This window comes from Eretmochelys imbricata, chromosome 7 (assembly GCF_965152235.1).
Source record: "Eretmochelys imbricata isolate rEreImb1 chromosome 7, rEreImb1.hap1, whole genome shotgun sequence".
NCBI lineage: Eukaryota > Metazoa > Chordata > Testudines > Cheloniidae > Eretmochelys > Eretmochelys imbricata.
The window spans coordinates 715,695-734,228 of record NC_135578.1 but is presented as its reverse complement, the minus strand read 5'-3'; the positions used below and the strand labels follow the sequence as shown (position 1 = coordinate 734,228).

General features: G+C 52.2%; 1 protein-coding gene across 4 annotated transcripts in view; it reads right to left on the bottom strand.

Annotated features, from left to right (window-relative positions):
* The window catches only part of MTMR14 (myotubularin related protein 14), a 56,689-nt gene that overhangs the window by 23,317 nt on the left and 14,838 nt on the right, over positions 1–18,534 (bottom strand). For 2 of the 4 annotated variants that reach the window (XM_077821564.1, XM_077821566.1), the window contains exons 4-16: positions 15,393–15,468; positions 14,234–14,294; positions 12,660–12,782; positions 11,882–11,955; positions 9,310–9,380; positions 8,076–8,150; positions 4,917–4,983; positions 3,643–3,728; positions 3,114–3,190; positions 2,788–2,824; positions 1,689–1,759; positions 688–857; positions 462–600 (exon numbers count right to left, since the gene is read on the bottom strand). In XM_077821564.1, coding sequence (XP_077677690.1) covers positions 462–600; positions 688–857; positions 1,689–1,759; positions 2,788–2,824; positions 3,114–3,190; positions 3,643–3,728; positions 4,917–4,983; positions 8,076–8,150; positions 9,310–9,380; positions 11,882–11,955; positions 12,660–12,782; positions 14,234–14,294; positions 15,393–15,468 — 1,127 coding nt within the window. The remainder of the gene's footprint in view (positions 1–461; positions 601–687; positions 858–1,688; positions 1,760–2,787; positions 2,825–3,113; positions 3,191–3,642; positions 3,729–4,916; positions 4,984–8,075; positions 8,151–9,309; positions 9,381–11,881; positions 11,956–12,659; positions 12,783–14,233; positions 14,295–15,392; positions 15,469–18,534) is intronic. The other 2 variants (XM_077821565.1, XM_077821567.1) reach the window with 1 other exon arrangement.

Below are 18,534 nucleotides of genomic sequence, written 5' to 3'. Positions count from 1 at the left end.
TGAGAAAGCCACTCCAGGTATGGAACCACTGGGGCAAACGGACCCGCAGCTCCGCAGTGGGCAAGACTGCCCGAAACAACTGGCTTTGATGTGATTTCAGTGCATTTCAGAAACAAACAGAGCAGCTGCTCTGTCCTCAGATCATTGGCCAGGCTGTAGGCAAAGGCCTCCTGCAGAAGCACAAGGCAGCCCCTCATGGCAGGAGCATTCTCAGGACCTGCTGTAACAGAAGGCCCTGGAGCTCTGTAGCACGGGTCCGGGTTAGTACTACTCACAGCTGAATTCCTTCCTTCTCTCTCTCCGCAGTGTCTTGCTGGTCCCTGTGCCACATGGAGTGGGCGCTCAGCAAGGGGATGGCAACTCCCTGCTCAATACGCCACCTTCTGAGCACTGCATAAGGCAACACCTTGAACCTGCCCCTGCCTGCTATGCCCTGGCCAGGTGCTTGGGTGGCTTCTTACCAAGCGGCCTGGGTCTGCGCGCCAGCTGGCATCAGCTCCACCACCTCAGAGGTGAAGCTCCCAGATGCTCCTGGTGAACTCTCCAGCACTAGGGAGAAGTCACTGCTCAGGCTTGTGGTGCTGCCCCGATCCCTCTGCTCTGCAAGAAGGAAGACAGAAGAAGACTGAAGCCAAGCCTGGAAGCCTTTGATTAGCCATGTCCCCATCCTACTTCCCATCCCAATACCTTGCTGGTGCCCAAGGGCTTCATGCGAACACCTCGTGGCACTTCCCCCACAAACCCACTCAGCCCTGAGCTCCTTATGCACACCCAGGGGAGTGGCCAGCGCTCCGGGATAGCACTCACTGAGCATGCAGATCTCTTCCACAGTGAAGCCAGGCAGCAGGCTCTTCCTCCTGGGGGGAAAAGGAAACAGTTACATAGGATCAGAGCCATGGGGATGTCCGCTGCCATCCTGTCAGGCCAGGCCAGGAGAGCGAAGAGGGGATCCCAGAGCACTAACTGACCCTCGACCTGTCCCTAGCCCTCACGCCCTCTGCCTTCCGTCACGGCAGAAAAGGTTGCAAACAGAATGGGGCTTGTCCCTCTGCTCGCCTTGCACATGACAGAACTGGTGTTTGGAGTGCTGTGGATCCCAGTGTTCCCCTTCCAGGGATGGGGGCAGTGAATGAGGAGCCGACCCGGAGCAGTCCCTGGCTGGGGTGATGGTAACGGACATGCTTCTACTCCCACTCCCAGCTGGGGTGGGAAGGGAGGAGAGCACTCAGCTCCTGCAGCCTGGAGGGACCCGGCAAAACCCTATGCAGAGAGGCTTAGTTAAAGTCGTTAGAAGCCTCCCCCAGGAGGGGCTGGATTCCTGCCATCTCTACACACCGAGGGGCTATTGTTCAGCCATCTCTCCTCCCCCAAGGCCCTTGACTTACAGCAGCACAGACAGGACTTGCTGTGGGCCAGAAGGCGAGTCAGAACCCGCTCGGCCATCGGCTCAGCCGGGCTAATGGACCCCCCAGACACTTCATTCAGTGGAGAGCACATTTCAGCCTGGGCAGCTTTTCCGAGTGTGACGTGCGCACCTCACAAGCCTTGGCCCCATTCTTCAGCCTTCTGAGTGCAGAATAAATTAAGGGAAAGTGGGCCAGGACACGAGGGCTTCCATCTCCCCATGGTAACAGCACTAACGAGTCGCTTGGCTCTAGTCCAGGCAGCAGCTGGCGCAAGCTCCTTACCTCTGCAGCGTCACAGCAGAGAACTCCTCAGAGGTGATGTGCTTCAGAAAATTGAAGCAGAAAAAGAAAATCTGAGCAAAGGAAGAGAGAAGAGAAGCTTGAGAAAAATCCACAGGGGCTGCAGCCTCTTACTTTAATGGGGGGAGGATGCTGAGGGGAGGGGGCAGCAGTGCATCTACATCTACCACCAATGTCCACCATTAGCCACAGTCACATTTTGGGCCTTCTGTCTCAGAACCCGCTGCTGGCTTGCCCTGGATCGGAGTGTGGAAGTCCCCCGGTGTGGTGCCACCCCCCTTCCCTGACCAAGGGGAGGTTCCCTTGCCCTCTGAATGGGCCAGCTGGGAGAGTGCATGTCAGAAGGCTCCTAACCCAGGCACGCACCAGTCGAGAAGGCCAGGACAGCTTCTCTATCCTTGCCAATGCAGCACCAGTGGGCGAGGGTCACTCAGCAGCAGCTTGCCAAGAATAGGGACGCTCAGGAGAGCGGTGACCTCCCCAACACCAAATATCACGGCACAGCCTGCTCTCTGATCTGGCTGTGCCCCACATGGCTCCCGCCACAAATGTCTCTTGCCAGAATGACAGCAACAGGACAGCTTATCTGCAAGGATCACAAGTCAGGACTGTGGTGCATCAGCCGACAGCTAAATAGCAGCTATGAACCCCCCCCACCCCCGGTGCCAGAGCACCCGGAAGAGAAGCACGTGGTTTAGCCACCCAGTTTGTGAACAACTTCTCAACTATGTTTCAGCACTCCAAATTCAGAAGCCTGAAACGTCCCTTCTCAGAGCTGAACCAAACCGTTATGTCTCCAGGCACTTTTGTCCAAGATGAGGTAAGGAAGGCCCTTACTAACAGGACATGTCGGGATTACAAGATCTAACCCACCCACATATAGTCCTTGGGCCCTGGGACAGCGTTCTTTCATGGAAGTAAGGAGCAGACAGTCCTAATACCGCCAAGGTCAATGAGATACCCAGCCAGGTCAATAAGATGTTGAGCTGCAAAGACTGCTGCTACCTTGAGCCTGCTGCCTAGTGGGTAGAGTACTGCATTCAGACCCTGCTCACCTACTGCCTCCTGCAGGGCCACTCACCTCTTCTCCTTTACTGAGCCGATCAACCAACATGTGCCTGGAAAGAGAGCAAGGGAAAGGAGATCACAAAGTAGGAACGAGAACGAGCAGTGATGGACCAGGCCATGAGCGGTCAGGGACAGCCAGCGGCCTTAGGCGTCAGGCAGAACCTGCACGAGCCCCTCCCACCAAGCAAGGCGGCAAGCAGCTCAAAGCAGATGTGCCAAGTCCCCTAAGGAAAACCATCCCCTCAACCCAAGCAGGTCATCCACTAACCAGACCACGAGAGGGCCCCTCTGAGAGCCTGCCCACCCCTGGGCAGTGTCTACACCACTCAGTGAACCTACCCAAAAAGGAACCAGTCATAGGCCACTGTCAGGTAAAGAATCTCCGCAGGCTCCAGTGAGGCATGGATAAGCCCATCCTGGAAAGGAAAGAGGAGGGAAGCCTCAGGGATGCAGCAGCCACTAGAACTGGGACTGAGGGTGCAAGCCCCACTGGGAATCGCCAAGGAGAGTGTCTCCCAGCACCACACGGGGGACATCCAGCTGGCTCTGCCCCACTCCACGTGCGGACCAGCCCCCATCTCCATTACATGGCATCTCATGTCCAAAGCAATTTCTCGTCAGGCTGCAAGTGCAGATGCAGCCCTAATGCAGAGCTGTAGGTGCCTTACCTTGCCCCCTGGGAATACCGGGCCTCAGTACACGCCAGCACGCCAGGCCGTGCCTCCAGAGCCCATTCCTACACCCCTCTCCAGACACTGCCCTGGTAGCTAGGAACAGCGACTGCTCTTCACCCTCTTTGGGTCACACGGCTGCTCCGCCACCCCAAGCGGTCACTCCCCGAGGCACAACAAGTCCGTTCCGTACTCACAGCCCACAAGGAGAGGCGCAGGAGGGCGACGAAGAGAGGGGTTCGGTCCCAGCCGGATATACAGTGTACCAGGAGCCCGCTGTCATCTGCTCCAGGGGCGGGAAGGAGAGGGAGAGAGAGAGCTTTGTAAGGAGAATGGAGCATTACTTGCACCGTATCTGTGATTCACTGCACACCACCCCCATGCAGCACCGAGGGCTGTTTGCAGGGGAAGGAAGCAGGAGCACAGCTGGTCTTACTACCTAGAACATCGTCTTGGGAGAGGGCTGTCTCCAGAATGAAGAACTTGGAAGGTCCCTGATTCAGCATGCCATGCCAAGCTGTTGAGATCCTAGTCTCCCCAACTGCTAGGAGTAAGGAATCCCCATGACAGGGGACCAACAGCCTGCCCACAGCCTCGAGTTGCCCAGTTACACCGCCTCTAGCCCCTCACCAGTCAAAGCACCAAGTCTGCTTGAGGAGAACATTTCCATCCTTTCCCCAGTCTGAATGAGCTAGACCTCAGCTCCAGGAGCAGCAGGTCCCCTTTCACCCCCGAGATGTGATGATATCTCCACAGAGCAGAGTGGCCAAGAACAGACCACCACCACCTCCATTGTACAGACCGTTCACAGGCACGTGCCATGTGGCAGGAGCACACAACTTGGCTGCTAAGTCACCCCTGGCTCCTCCTAAGCGTTGGCAGAGATTGGATGGATCTAACTCTGTGCGTGCTGGGTGCAGTGTCTGACACTGCCCTAGATCTACATGCCACCAGCCCACAGCTGAGGGGCTTGGCAAGAAGCAAATGAAAATGAAAACGAAAACAGATAAAAGGAGACACCCCCCCTTTTGGAGCCCCTTCTGAGGCCACACCCAGAGAAACAGCCCCAGCAATACAGGAACAGCAGGGTTTTCCCTTCAGCATCTACAAACCCTAGTCCTAGTGCACAGCTTGCAAAAGCACTGAAGTGACTTGGAGCCCATCTCATCACACCAGGGAGGTTCAGAGCTGGGGGAAAATGGGACCCTGGCCTTTGACAATCTAATTTTTACATAATCAGCCACCCTGCCAGTGAGGGAGGAGAAGCCTCGTCCAGGGGTTGGGATTTTCCTGGGTAACAGGACTCCCCTTTGAGTACTGAAGTCCAGGACAACACCCCACAAGGGGCAGGAAGAGAAAGAGTCAGATTCTCTACAAGGCCTGGCCAATAGCAGTGTTAAATGCCCTGGAGAAGGCCCATAAGCTCTGGCCACAGAGCCAGCTGGGAGTGCAGAGAAGGAACAAATCTCACCGTCCCCATTGATGAGTGAGATCAGCAGCTTCAGGTAGTTCTGTGTCTGTTGCACCAGGTCCCAGCTCTGTGGAGAACAGGAGGTGAGGCCCTTCATACAATTAACCACTGCCCTGCAGCATAGGGAGCCTGCTCTGTTCTCTCTGTGGCCGAGTGCAGGAAGAAGGCACTAGGGCTAAGACAATCCCATGGCAATGTCCAAGGGGGCTGTCCTCCCACTCCCTACCCAGCCTCCCACTGGCGTGCCAAGGTGCCAGCCGTGCCATCCAGGAGGCCCTGCAGACAAGACAAAGATTGGGACCAGGGGCTGGGCTATGAAAACAATTCTGCTGCTCACAGGACTTCCCCAAGAGGCTGGTCAAACCGCCGAGAACAGGTTCTTTTGACTAAAGGGAGGACACAGAACCCATTTTGCCATCACAACAGCAGGGCGAGCCAAGCTGCATAGGAAATACAGACATTCTGCTGAGCTCTCCCTGAGCCACAGTATGTTCAGAACAATGACACAGAGCCAATGAACTTCCTGCTGGGTGCCAACCCACTTCTGCCAAAGCCCCAAATGCATATGGGGAAAGGTGACTGAGCGGTGGTGTTCCAGCTGCAGAGCGTGCTGGTTCAGGCATGCCGTGGTGAGGAGAGCCTCCCCTGCGACTGGAGTGCTCTGCCTGCAAGTCTCAGACAAGCTTAAGTGACCCCCTCCCCTTGCTCCGCAGACAGGTAACAGACCATAGGAACCACGGCATTCCCAGCAGGAGCACAGGAGGGTGGCTAAATCCAGAGAGCTCAAATGCTATAGGGACACAGGAAGCAGATATTTTACCTCCCTAAACAAAACCCTTCCAGTGCCCTATTAGCACGATCACAGCCCATCGGCATTTGGCCACCAAGTGGTGACTGACTGCAAGAGGCTCTACCTCTGCGGCAGCCTGCACTCCCCACCCCAGCAAGGCTGCACTGGGGGAATGCACGGATGGTGCAGGCAACTGAGCCGTCTAATCTCCCCCTGCCATCGAATGAAAGGCGGCTCCTCTCAGCCCTGCTTCAGCAGCAGCAAGTCAGAATGCTGCAGCAGCACCCGAAAGCACCCGGTGATGGTCAGACGTCCAAAGACACGTGCCCAGCTCTGCAAAGCCAGCACTCTCAGAAACAGATGAGTGGAGAAAGGGACACACCATATGCCTAGACGGCAGGGGCACATGTCCTCCCAACATTTTAGGCTGGGCCTTTCATCTGCTCTCCCCCCAGTCTTGTCAGGGTACCTGGGGTGAGCAATTCCCAGAGGTCATCCGCCTGCCCGGTATTCTGATGAATAGAGCCAGCCGTGCTCCAGGGCATCTGTGCTCCCACTGGCTCTGCTCTGAGACTGCTGGTTACTTTTGATTCATGTTGCTTATGTTGGTATTTTAATATTTTCGTTGCTGATCCTTTGACAAATAATGGCACCAACTCTGAGGGGCTGAGAGAGCCTCTTAGTACTCCAGGGTGAGCAGTGGAGGATGGAGCATGCCAGGCGCTTCCACACTACAGCTTGCCATGGAAAACTGGAGAGGCTGAGGGAGCTCTGGAAGGTCAGGAAGCAAAGTGGAACAGCCTGTAGTATCCCTGTGCTCTAATGCAGCATGGAAACGCCAGCGTCAAGGAAGCCGTGGGAGCCTCAGCAGTAACCTGGGCTGCTGCTGCTGCAGCAGTGAATGAGGGGAGCACACTGGTCAGGTGAAGAGTCGTCCACGTTCCAGTCTGAACTGACTACAGAACACCTGCCAGTCTGAACCAAGAGCACTGACTCACCTGGCTCCGTGAAGGGCAGAAAGAAAGAAGCCCTGGCTAATAATCTTTCAGTAGTAAATGAAATCTGTCCAGAAGTGCCATGGAAGGCATGCTCCTTCTGGCAGTGTCTAGCGAGCGCGGTAGGGTGTGTGCGCAATACTCGGCATTTACAGAGCTTTTGGCCCAGATTTTGCTTTTTGCTGGTGATGCATCAATATAACAGGATGAAATGCCAGCTATGCCAGAGACGTGATAGCGTGGCATGTATTTTACAATCACCTGTATGTACACCACCTTTGCAGGCCATCACCACACTGAACAATCGCACCTTGAGGACTCTATGGCGCAGGAGGGGTCATTGCTTCAGCAATCAGTCAAACGGGAACACCTTTTCTGTGGGCCCATCTGGAGAACCCAGGTCTCAAGTTCCTTTCACATGCACAACTGCACAAACCAACCCTGTGAGCCTACACAAGCTAGGTCTGTATAGCTAGGATTGGGTAATTTACTGCAGCTACTATTTGGCTACTCTGAAACCGAGGGATGTAGTTTTCAAATCTAAAAAGGGCCTTGTTAGCCGTATGTGAGGGCCCGTAACAAAATGGGGCATATTAGAACAGAACTGCCTATTTCTCTGGAGATTTTGAACCCATCTAGAAAACAGGCAGCCATTTTGCTGTCTCCCCACTGCCCAGTTTAATTTGCAACGGTACCTATGCATGCAAGCAAAATGGCTGAGGCCAGGAATGCCCCATGTTAGTGACATTTCTGGTTTGTGGGTGTAAGTCAGCTGCTTTTCTAGGCAATGCTGCAAGGGGGTATTGGAGTGATTGGACCAGACAAAGGTGGAGGGATGATTCCACAAGGTGACTCCGTGCACACAGGACAGCATGGAGATGCTCAGGAGAGAAAAGAAAAGGAAGTGGAGGCTGGCGTCACTGGAAGAGTGGCGGGGACACAGAAGGAGGCCACGCAAGCACACACACTTTGAAAGTAAGAGCAAGAGCAGATGCGAGGACCCCAGTGAAGCAACACCGAGGGGGCAGGAGGCCTGGAGGGCCGTGCTTGGAAGCAAAGGCAGGAAAGGATTTGGCAGTGGCCTTTTGGATGGAACTGCCTCACCTGAAGTGATGAGGGGGGCTCATTCTGTACGTGCAGTTCCCTGCTCTTAGATACAAGGAGCGACAGCCTCATGATCTGAGTGCTTGCATGACAGGCGTGTTCCTGCTCGCAGGCCTCTGCTGCCTGGGAGCCATCCTAGCAGGGCATGCAGGTAAACCTGCCATCTAGACTCACTGGGTGATGCTGCACAACCTGTGCCATGCAAGAGGACAGACCAGAGAACCAGAATGGCCTTACTCTGAATTCACCAGCGAGTGCCCCACTCCTCACCTGGTACTCGCGCCAGTCAATGTTCAAAGACCGGGTCAGAGACACTGGGATACTTAATGGAGCATCTACGTAATCCTGCAAAGAGACACCTCAGTCAATCACAGAGTACTGCTGAAGAGAAGGCATTGGGAAGTAACTAGTTAGTTACAGACAGCAAAACAGCAAGAGATGAACAATGCTTCTAGCAGAAGGGGGCCCAGTAGCACAAACTGCGGAGTGATTTGATCACTGCTCCTGTTCTGGATTCTACCAGTGCACAACTGTTTCTGGATGGGGATATATGCAGTGAGGTGAACAATTATAACCTGCTGGAGTGACTGGCGTGCACCGTGATTGTTTCCCCGATCAGGAGAGGAGAAAGCTGGGGACAAAGCAGTCGCCAGCCATTTCCAAGAGTTCTCCATTGCAGAGCTGTCCCAGAGCCACACCCACCCAAGAACACAGGCTGCTTGAGAGCTGAAACCAGCTGTCTGCAGTGTCGCTCAGCACTCTGTGAACAAAGAAGTGATGCCCTTGCACAGCGCTTGGAGACTGGAAATATTTCAGCTTTGAGAGACCATTCCCCTGAAGAGAGCAGCATATTCCTTCCCCATACAGTACAGAGGAGCTCCCACAGATACTCCACACATCACAACGTGCTGCCCGCCGCCCACCACCCCAGAAATTCTTATGACTCGGGTTATTACCAGACCCCAACACACAGCTTCCCTCACGCTCTCACGCCCACATTCCCCTTGCTCTGCAGCATGCTTCTCCAAAATTGGAGACACCAGGACCGGTAGCTGCAAGGCATTCTTTCCCATTCTCCTTGCACGGCCAGCATCCAGAACAGACTACATCACTTCTGTTAAGCTCTGTCTGCCTCACGAGAGAGAGAAGCACTACAGTACAGCCTACAGCCAGGTGAGTTCAAGGGTCCCCAAGGCCTGTCCCATCCTCCCATGAAGGACAGACAAAGTAAATACAGAGGGCATCTATTACATGATGACATCATGTTGCTGGATACCAGGACACCAGAACACCACACTTGCCATAGGAGGCTGGATCATTGGCCTGAGCTGCTCTTTAAGGAGTCAGCGTTCAGAGATGCCCTCCATTTGTTTGGTTTGAGGGCTGCTGATTCCCTTCCCGTGCCAGGGAGGAAGCACAGACTTCACCTGCTATTTCGAAAGTCCAAATTCAATTGCCAGACATAACAGACCCGAGAGCTACCCAGTCAGAAAGATCTTGGTACCTGCTTCCAGTTAAATATGAGACCCTCAGCTCTGTAATCCCGGTCTTTGTACTCCTTAAAAAATTCACAGCCTGCAAGAGAAGAGGTAATGAATGACAGTGCAGACAACTGATCACTAGCAGCAAAAGCCCCTTTGGGACTGGCAGCCTTAGCTCTGGAGCCAGAGGCCCCAGAGCACCACGTGAATCAGCAACAGTATGTCTGTAGGAGTTAAAGAGCAGCAATCAGCCCAGCATGCAGCAATGATCCAAAGTACTGACTCGGAGAAAGCAAACACCAAAGACTGAGCACGTCTGGAGCTTGAGAGACCCTGATATTCCTCCCTTCCCAAACGGCACATTTCACAGAGTGAACCCCAGCTCCCAGGACCAGCACAAGGCTGTATCAGGATATCCCAGCAGGTGCCTCAGCAGAGCCCTGGGGGAAGGCCAGGACTGAAGAGCCCTGGCACACTAGGAAAGAGGTCCTCTGCCACTGAGCACCAGAGCCCCACACCTCCCTTCAGATCACACCAGAACATGTGCCGTGTTCACAGGAGCACCTTGGTAAGTGTTTCCAATAGGACTTGAGGAGCACACCAGTGACTGCTAGCCAGCTTGTCACAGGGAAGTGGGGCACCGAGTCCCCACCCACACGAGCAGGTCTAGAGGCAATGCCCTGGGGGAAGCCCAACAAGTTTCAGACAACCCCATGTTTGGGCAGTGTAAACCCTTGGTACACACTGACTGTTGGGAGGGAAAGAGACCTCTCTCTCTTTCCCCAGAGCCTCGTGGACTGGGGAAACCCACTAGCCCACACCTCCTATAGCCTATGTTTTTTGGGTCCTCTTCTCCTGTGAACCACCTTACTACTCTGCTACCATCTGCACAGGTCACTACCTCCCAGAATTCTCAGAACCAAGCAGAGAGAGTCACTTCAACCTCCTGCTGCTGTTTGGCAAAGCTCTGCATAGCAGCATTAACAGCTGTCTGCAGACTCCAGCAGACCACACTGCCCCAGGCAGGAGCTCTTCTGAACCACTGTTTGTACAGCAGTAGTGAGTAGAAACCAATCAGGGATCATGGCCCCACTGTGTTAGGCACTGCACACAAGATGGTCTCTGCCCCAGAGAGCTCTCATTCAAGGAATCAGAAAAGATAAGACATTTCTATTTAAAAAAAAAAAAAAAGTAAACTTATATCTGCCTTAAATGATGGCTTACCCAATGCCCCCACCTGGCTTAACGCAATACACAGCATTACTCTCCTTCCACACCACTACTGTGATCAGGCAGTACCCTGAAAGAGGTGAGGCTGGTACTCTAGTTACATTAAGCTCAAGCATGGAAGCGAGAAGCTGTTAAGGGCAGCAGCTGCAAGGGCACGAGGAGAGGAAGGAGCATTTTGATGTTGCTGTGACTATTATAAATGGGGTGTGCCAGGCCCCACAACACAGCAGCATTTCATTTTCACAGCCTCCTGTACAATTCTCCCTCCTCTGTCTAAAACCTTCACAGAATTAGCCACTGGGCCCGGCCATGGGGACATTATGGCTGAGCCTAAACTCTGTCGCACACACAGGTACTCAAATTGCGTAGAAGTGGCAGACAGATGTTTTTGGAGCTAATCCCAGAAGCCAGCGACATTGGCTTCACTTCTTGGCACCTTGACTATGTGGCACAGCAAACTCAGTACATAGCTTAGTTTACATAACTTATATTAATGCAGCCCCCCCCGTTTTCTTTTGTCCCTGGTCTTTGTCTCAATCTGCACCTTCACTGTAGGACATCGGGGGACACGCTGGGAGGTCTGGCAAGGGAGAGGAGCGGGAGAGACACTTTGGGTTTGGAGCAGCAGCTGGGGCAGCTGAGGCTTTGCAATAGGGGGAATGAATCTCCCTTTCACCCCCCCCCCTTTGTGGGCAGGAGCAGGGGGATGGAGCCTTGAACCCCAAGAATCCCTCCCTTCCCCCTGGAAAGCAGCCATCTCACTCTCTGTACACTCAGCCATGTAACTGAATCCAGCACCAATGGGCAGGCTGAGCCCCTCCGTTTGTGTTTAGGTGATTAGCATTAACCAGTAACTGACAAGGGCCCTCACTGTGCTCCAGAGCTAACACAACCAGCCCGGCCAATCGGAGCAGTTCACACCAGTTGGCAGTCTCGGGGCACGGCACTGCAGACACAGCATGGCAGTTCTCTTCAGAATGACAAAGACTAGAAATATCTTTAAAATGTTTTTGCGACAAAAGGTGGCTTCCATGGCAAATTCCCAAGCATGCAGCCTGGGGTGGGGCTGCAATACCCTGGCTGGATATGTAGAGGAAGCTTCTGAACCCAGCTACAGCTCTGGGACCTCCTCCCTGCACTGGAGACCCTTCTGCCACCACAAGGAGGGCTCAATGCAGATTGGTGCTGGCTGAATCCTCTAGTTCCTCCCCTGCTGCCCTCAGGAGAGGAGTTCCCCCTCCAGAGGAAAAAAGAGAAACATCCAGCAACTCCCAGTTGCCTCACCACACACAGAGACAATTCCCAATCCCCACCAGCAGATTGTCACCTGGCCCTTGGGAGTCCCTCTGGACATCAGTCCTATACCTGGATATGGGATGGAGAGGAGGGTAAAATCGGCATAGCGCTGAGCTTTGTCCACTTTCTCGGAAGACGTCACACTGAGAAGAGAACGGTGCATGTATTTAGTGCAGGAGAGCACTCCATCTGGCCTATTCGAAGAATCTGCCTAGCCAAGCAATTCCTCCTACAGTGCTACATGACAGAAGAGCCCTGACTCCAGTTGTGGGTTGTGGAGTAAGAGTTCAGCTCACGGACAGTTACACCCTCAGCTCAGCTGAATCACAGGGGAGGCATTCCCAGTCACTCATCCACCCACAGACTGGAAGGACGCCCCCACTCAAAAATGAGTCTCCTGATCATCGCACCAACTAGCCCCATAGGAGGAAGTCACATCACTGCTGTGATGCCATGGGGGATTGTGCCCCATGGATCAGAACATCCACCCACTCACTCCCTACTCAGAGAAGCCATAGGACAAACAGGAACCTATTGTGACTGCAGAAGATGACAAAGTTAAGCAGCTACCATGGTCTTCACAAAGGTACTGGTATGCTTGACTTGGGTACAGAAGAGAGGACCTTGATGTATGGCCTTGTATACCACTGGGGTTTCACTTTAAGGAACTTGCTGAATAGTCTGGATAACATCTCTAGAAGGCCCTGCCGTGAGGGATCTAGGAACTCCTTCTGGAATGCACTTTGGGGAAGTCAGACTTTTGTGCTTGCTTTAGTCGCTGGTCTGCACAATCTAAACAGCAGCTCCATTCCAAAGCCCACATATGGGCAAAGGACGCCATACTCACTTTAAGCCAAACTTCACTTTCTTGTTCTCCACCATCAGGTCACAGATATATCTGACAGACAGGTATCGAAGCAGCTTGATGTCATGTCCTCTGACCTTGTCAAACAGCTGGGAGTCTGCATTTCTGCAACAAGGTACAAGAGAAGGCAAGATTCTCAGGGCCAGTCAGACAGATTCAGTTTCCTTCCCGGGCTGCAGAGAGCCTGGATTCTACTTGCTGAAGTAGCACTCCACCAGCGGCACTCAAGCTGCCCTGCCCAGAGCTCTCCTACCCTACGCCACAGGAACGCCTTCGCACCCCTTCAGCAGAACCCTGCAACCAAGAAGCAGGCTGGTGCCATTCATTCCCACAACGACTGCCCAGCTGCTCACGGAGAACTCAGAGGGGCTAAAGGGCTAATTTTATAACAAGTAATTAGGCAGAATCTCAGAAGAGCCATCAGAACCGGTGTGACTTTCTGTGATGTACTTATCCTTGAGAGAAAGTGCACAGCACCACGCAAGAAAAGCAGGCCTCAGTTCCTGAAGGGCTGGAGGCCTTTCCCCCATGGACTTGGACACGCTCAAAAAGCGGAACCTCCTGGATGACCGAAAGCCAGTTTACACCCTGGAGCTATCCCATCTGCAGAGGCAGAGCGTGCATTCCTGCCCTTTTCCGAGGCTGCTACAAGCAGCCTGTTCCACGTAACTATAACATGCAAGCGTCAGAACCCCAGTGTGGAGAAGTGAATGGAGTCCTCTAGCCATAGCCTAACAAGAGCTGGAAAGAAAGGGGCTAGCCACTTCCTGGTGTGATTCACAGATGTTACAGGCAGATGGGACTCCTGATAGCCTGGTCTGACCTGCTCAGCACAGACCTAGGACCTACTTGAATTCATTCCTGCTCCAAGTCCAACAGTGTGAATGTGATGCCTCGTTTATACAGCTCAGAGTCACGCTGACTTTGTTGCCATATTGTGCTGTGAACCTGTCTAGTTCTGTTCGCCAACACCCATAAGTCTTTCTGCATTGCTGACCCCACATGGCTCTCCCACCCACCGAGTCTCAATTCGGCAGGATTTCCCTTCCAGGTACATCAGCTGCAGTTTGGCAGGCAGGCAGAACGGTGCTACATTCAGTGTCCTTCTTCCTGCCCCAAACCATCACCATGCTGCAGTCACATATGCAGCCTGTTCCTCTCTAAGCAGAGGTCCAGAACCATTTCTCCTCGGTCTGGATTATACATCTCGTAGACCCAGAAGTACCACTTCTGCGTAATTTAGGAGCCTCTTTAATGACTTGGGATCTGCCTGCCCCAGTTCCTCCCTCTCTCAGCCTCCAGTGGGAGACGGGGCGGCTTTCGGGAGCTAGTTGGCCCCAGAGTGCTAGCGCATTCGGTTTCAGTTTTTGTACCTACCCCCGAGACGTTCTGAAGGGCCCATCTTTATGAGCAAGGCAAACAAGAGCCCACAGCCTGCAGTGACCCCACACTGCACCCACAGTTCAGTTTAGACATGAAGGAGTTGGAAATTCAGAGACTGAACTAGCCAATCAGCTCTTAACTCCTCTCCCTCCACCCAAATACCATGTACAGACCTGAACGCAGAGTCTTCTTCTGAAAGGTCTTCGGTATCAGCCCAAGGATCATCAGAGCCCCCTGCAGGGAAGCCACAGCAGGGACCATGCATTAGTGGCCAAGGCTTGTGTAACAACTCCAGCTTCTCTCCCACTTCCCATCCAAGTGGGTTACTAGTTGGCTTTGTCATCTCACTTAAAAGAGTTCTCAGCTGTGACCATCTCCAGCGAGAAACAACCCCATTGTCCCACACACCCAGCCCATCAGTTTCATGAGAGCAAGAAAGGGTTTGGACAACCCAGGCAGGTTTGTTCCAGGATGGAATCCAGAGCGGAAAGATCCATTAGATCACAGAACCATTCTCTGGCAGCTACGGCAGAAAAATTACCCACGCTCACTAGTGTTTTGTCCAGTCTAGTTTTAGAAGATCCAGGTTATGGGCTCCTGCCACTTCCCTTGAGACTCACAGACTAATACATGTTACCATTACCAGAGTTGCAATCCTAAACCTAGATTTTATGCCCTTATTCCTAGTTCCATTCCATGTAGTACACCAAGTTTTTCACCCTTTTAGTGACAACACCCTTCAAATATTTGCAGATCAATGCTCCCCGCCAGCGACCCTTTAACCAAGCTAGATATACTGATCTCCATAATGACAGGTTTCAGAGTAGCAGCCGTGTTAGTCTGTATTTGCAAAAAGAAAAGGAGTACTTGTGGCACCTTAGAGACTAACCAATTTATTTGAGCATAAGCTTTTGTGAGCTACAGCTCACTTCATCGGATGCATTCATCATGTTCTCTGTGTATATAAATCTCCCCACTGTATTTTCCACTGAATGCATCCGACAAAGTGAGCTGTAGCTCACGAAAGCTTATGCTCAAATAAACCTGTTAGTCTCTAAGGTGCCACAAGTCCTCCTTTTTGATCTCCATAAGTCACCCCCTCCATCACCCAAACATTTTTTGGCTACTATTCATTGAACTCTCAACTGTGTCAATACCTTTCTGGAAATCAGGAGCCCAGAAACAGACACCATATTCCAGGGTGGTACCATACCAGACAGAGATTATTACATACTGGCCCACACACCCACCCCCAAATACGCCCAGGTGCTATATTCACACTGATTTTCAGGCACTGAATAGCCACTCAAGTATATATGCTTCCGCACTTACCTGAGAAAATGTAGTTGTACCCAGTACGTCCATACAGTTCTCCCCATCCAGCCAGGGTCGCTGACCTACAAACATGCTGGAGAAAATGTCGTTATTAACTACTTATAAAAATTGTATTCCTCTGCAGGCCTTCTGCCCATTTACACTGAAAGCCCATGCCTTGTTTCTGTCCACTGAGAGCCCTCTATCTCATCATTCTCACTTCCCAGGTTTCTCCCTGGAACTGAGTCTCTATGGTCTGGATTATTTTTCATTAGCTTGTGTATTTTCCAGATGAATTTCAGGGTTATTTCTTACCACATTTCTGACCTCTAGTGCCTGTATTTTCCTCAGTCTCACTAAATTAGTCATGTTGGAGTTCTGATAACATATTGGCTGAACCTGATCTTCCCAATCGTTACCTCACTACCCTCCCCCCCACCAATTGATGACATCGATTCACTCGTTCTTAAGGGCCAGCAAAGTCCACACGACAGTATCCTAGCCACTGGTATTTCGGGTAAGACATAATGAGCCAGAAGACCGTTAACATAGTTCTTCGAGTGTGCCACACATGTCCTTCCACTGTAGGTGCATGTGCTACTCCTGGGGGAATTCTGTGCCACCGCGCAATGCAGAATTTGGCAGAAATTAACGTTGTGCACGCAGAATTTCCTTTCCCCGCACAGAAATGGGCTGCAATGCTGCTAGCCACCACTACGGGCTGCTGGATCTGGCAGAGCCCAGCTCTTACACAGAAGACACTGTGTGTGTGTGGGGGGGGGGGGGGGAGGAGGAGGAGGAAGAGGAGAGAGGGAGAGAGCTAGTGTGTTCCTGGCAGCTGCACTTCCCAGCATGCCCTGAGGGAAGGAGAGGGCAGTGTCTGGGCTGGGGGAGCCTCAGCTGGGCTCTGGGTGGGTTGGGGGGGGGGAAGAGGAAGGTGGCAAAGAAACAGGAACTGGGTTGTTATGGGGTTTCTTTAACTCTCTTCTCCTGGGAGAGTTTTTGTGTGTGTCTGTATTGTGACAGGTCTCAGAGGAGCGGCCGTGTTCGTCTGTATCCACACAAAGAACAGGAGGACTTGTGCCACCTTAGAGACTAACCAATTTATCTGAGCATAAGCTTTCGTGAGCTACAGCTCACTTCATTGTTTCAGACATACTTGCTGGCAGGTATTTTGAAATAAATTACAAAAGTAACTGAAACTGGTGTGATTATGTCGTGTGATTTTGACAAATAAAATTGGCAGAATTTTAAAATGTCGTGTGCAGAATTTTTAAATAGTAAAGTGCACCTCAGGTACAGTTGGAGATATTCCCCTCCACAGCACCTGTCGGGGCAGCTTGAGCGCCCTCTTGTGCCTCACACCACTGCATGCAGCTACAGAGGACCACACTGTCCCCAACTCCCCTCCGTTCCTTCCCTGCCCGGGTAAGACTCCGACAGAGAGGAGAAGGAGGGCGAGTTGTGGAATGGGCATGTACAACATGTCTCGAAGAACCACCATGATGGAAAGGTAGGGACCCGTTTTTTCTTCAAGTGACTGTTCACGTCCGTTCCACTGTAGGTGACTCACACGCAGTTTGAGCTGGAGGTGGGCTTGGAGTCTACTCAAAGACTGTAGGAGCACTCATCCAAATCTGGCATTGCCTCTAGATTGATGGGAGATGGCCGAGTGAGATGCAAACATATGGCATGCTGACCAGGTTGTCAACTTACAAATATCAGACCGTGAATACAAACCAGAAAGACCGCAAAAGCTGCCTGTGACATGGTCAAGTGAGCCATCACTTCACCTGATGTTCCACCTCTGAGTAATCAGTGGCATAAATGAATACAGGCAGAGACCCTCTGGGGGGCCCTTTACTCTGTCTGACACGGTGACGAAGAGCTGACAGCTAGTCCAATCCAATAAAAAGCTGAAGCTCTTCTAACATCTAGAGTATGGAGATTTTCTTCCCCTTTACTCAACTGGGGCTTTGGAAAGAAAGTCAGGAAATATATCGTTTTATTCACGTGAAATTCGGAAACCATTTCAGACAGGAATTTAGGGTGCAGTCGAAGGAAAACCTAGGCCCTCAGGAAAGTTGTAAAGAGAGGCTCTGATACTAAAGCTCTCAGCTCCCCATCTCTCCTGGCCAAGGTTATAGCAACCAGAAAACCCACTTTCACAGACAGATATAAGAGAGAACAACCTGCCAGTGGCCTAAAGGGGGGACACCCATCACCTTTTCTAGCACCAAATTTAAACTCTACTGTGGAACTGGGCTATGAACCTGTGGGTATAACCTGTGAAAACCTCTTAGAAATCTGATGGACATAGGGTTTGAAAAAGTTGATTGGTTATCCACAGGAGGGTGGAAAGCTGAGATGATATCCGGGTGGATGGTGATGGAACTATGAGCTAACCTTCCTGGCTCAGAAACAAAAGACAGTCCACAATAATGGCAATTTGGAGCCTGAGACAGGAGGCGTGCCACTTTGTATGGCCCAGACAGAAAACCCCTTCTATTTAGCACGGTTACTCGACGTAGTTGAAGGCTTCCTGCACCTCCTGAGAGCAAACTCATTCGGGGTAGTCAGCCATGAAGCATCCAAGCAGTCAGGTGCAGGGCTTAAAGGCTAGGATGATGGAAGTGGCCATGGCCCTGGGAGATCACATTCACATCTCTTGGGAGTGGCAGCGGAGGTCTGATCAGTGGTTTTCAATTCTACTAGTCCCAGTGTCGACAGGGCCATGCAGGGGCTCTTAGAATAAGGTGAGCGGTATCTTGCTTGACTTCAGATAGGACTTTGAGCAGGAGCGGAACCGGTGGGAAGACATACAGCAGGCCTCTCAACCGGACCAGGAGGAAAGCGTCTGTCAGTGAACCTGGGCTGTGACCCGCTTGGGAACAATAAAGATGACTTTTTTGTTTTCTCTTGTTGCAACCATATTGGGGAGTTCCCCACTGCTGGAAAATGGACCTGGATACATCTGGTCGAAGAGACTACTCATGGTGACCTGTCAACAGTCTGCTCAGGTGGTCGGCCAGATGTTTAGAACTCCCAGAAGGTACGCAGCTTTCAGACTGATGGAACTGGCAATGCAGAAATCCCAAAGGAGGATCGCCTCCTGGCATAACTTTGACAAACCTCCTTCTACACTCCACCCTCCATTGCT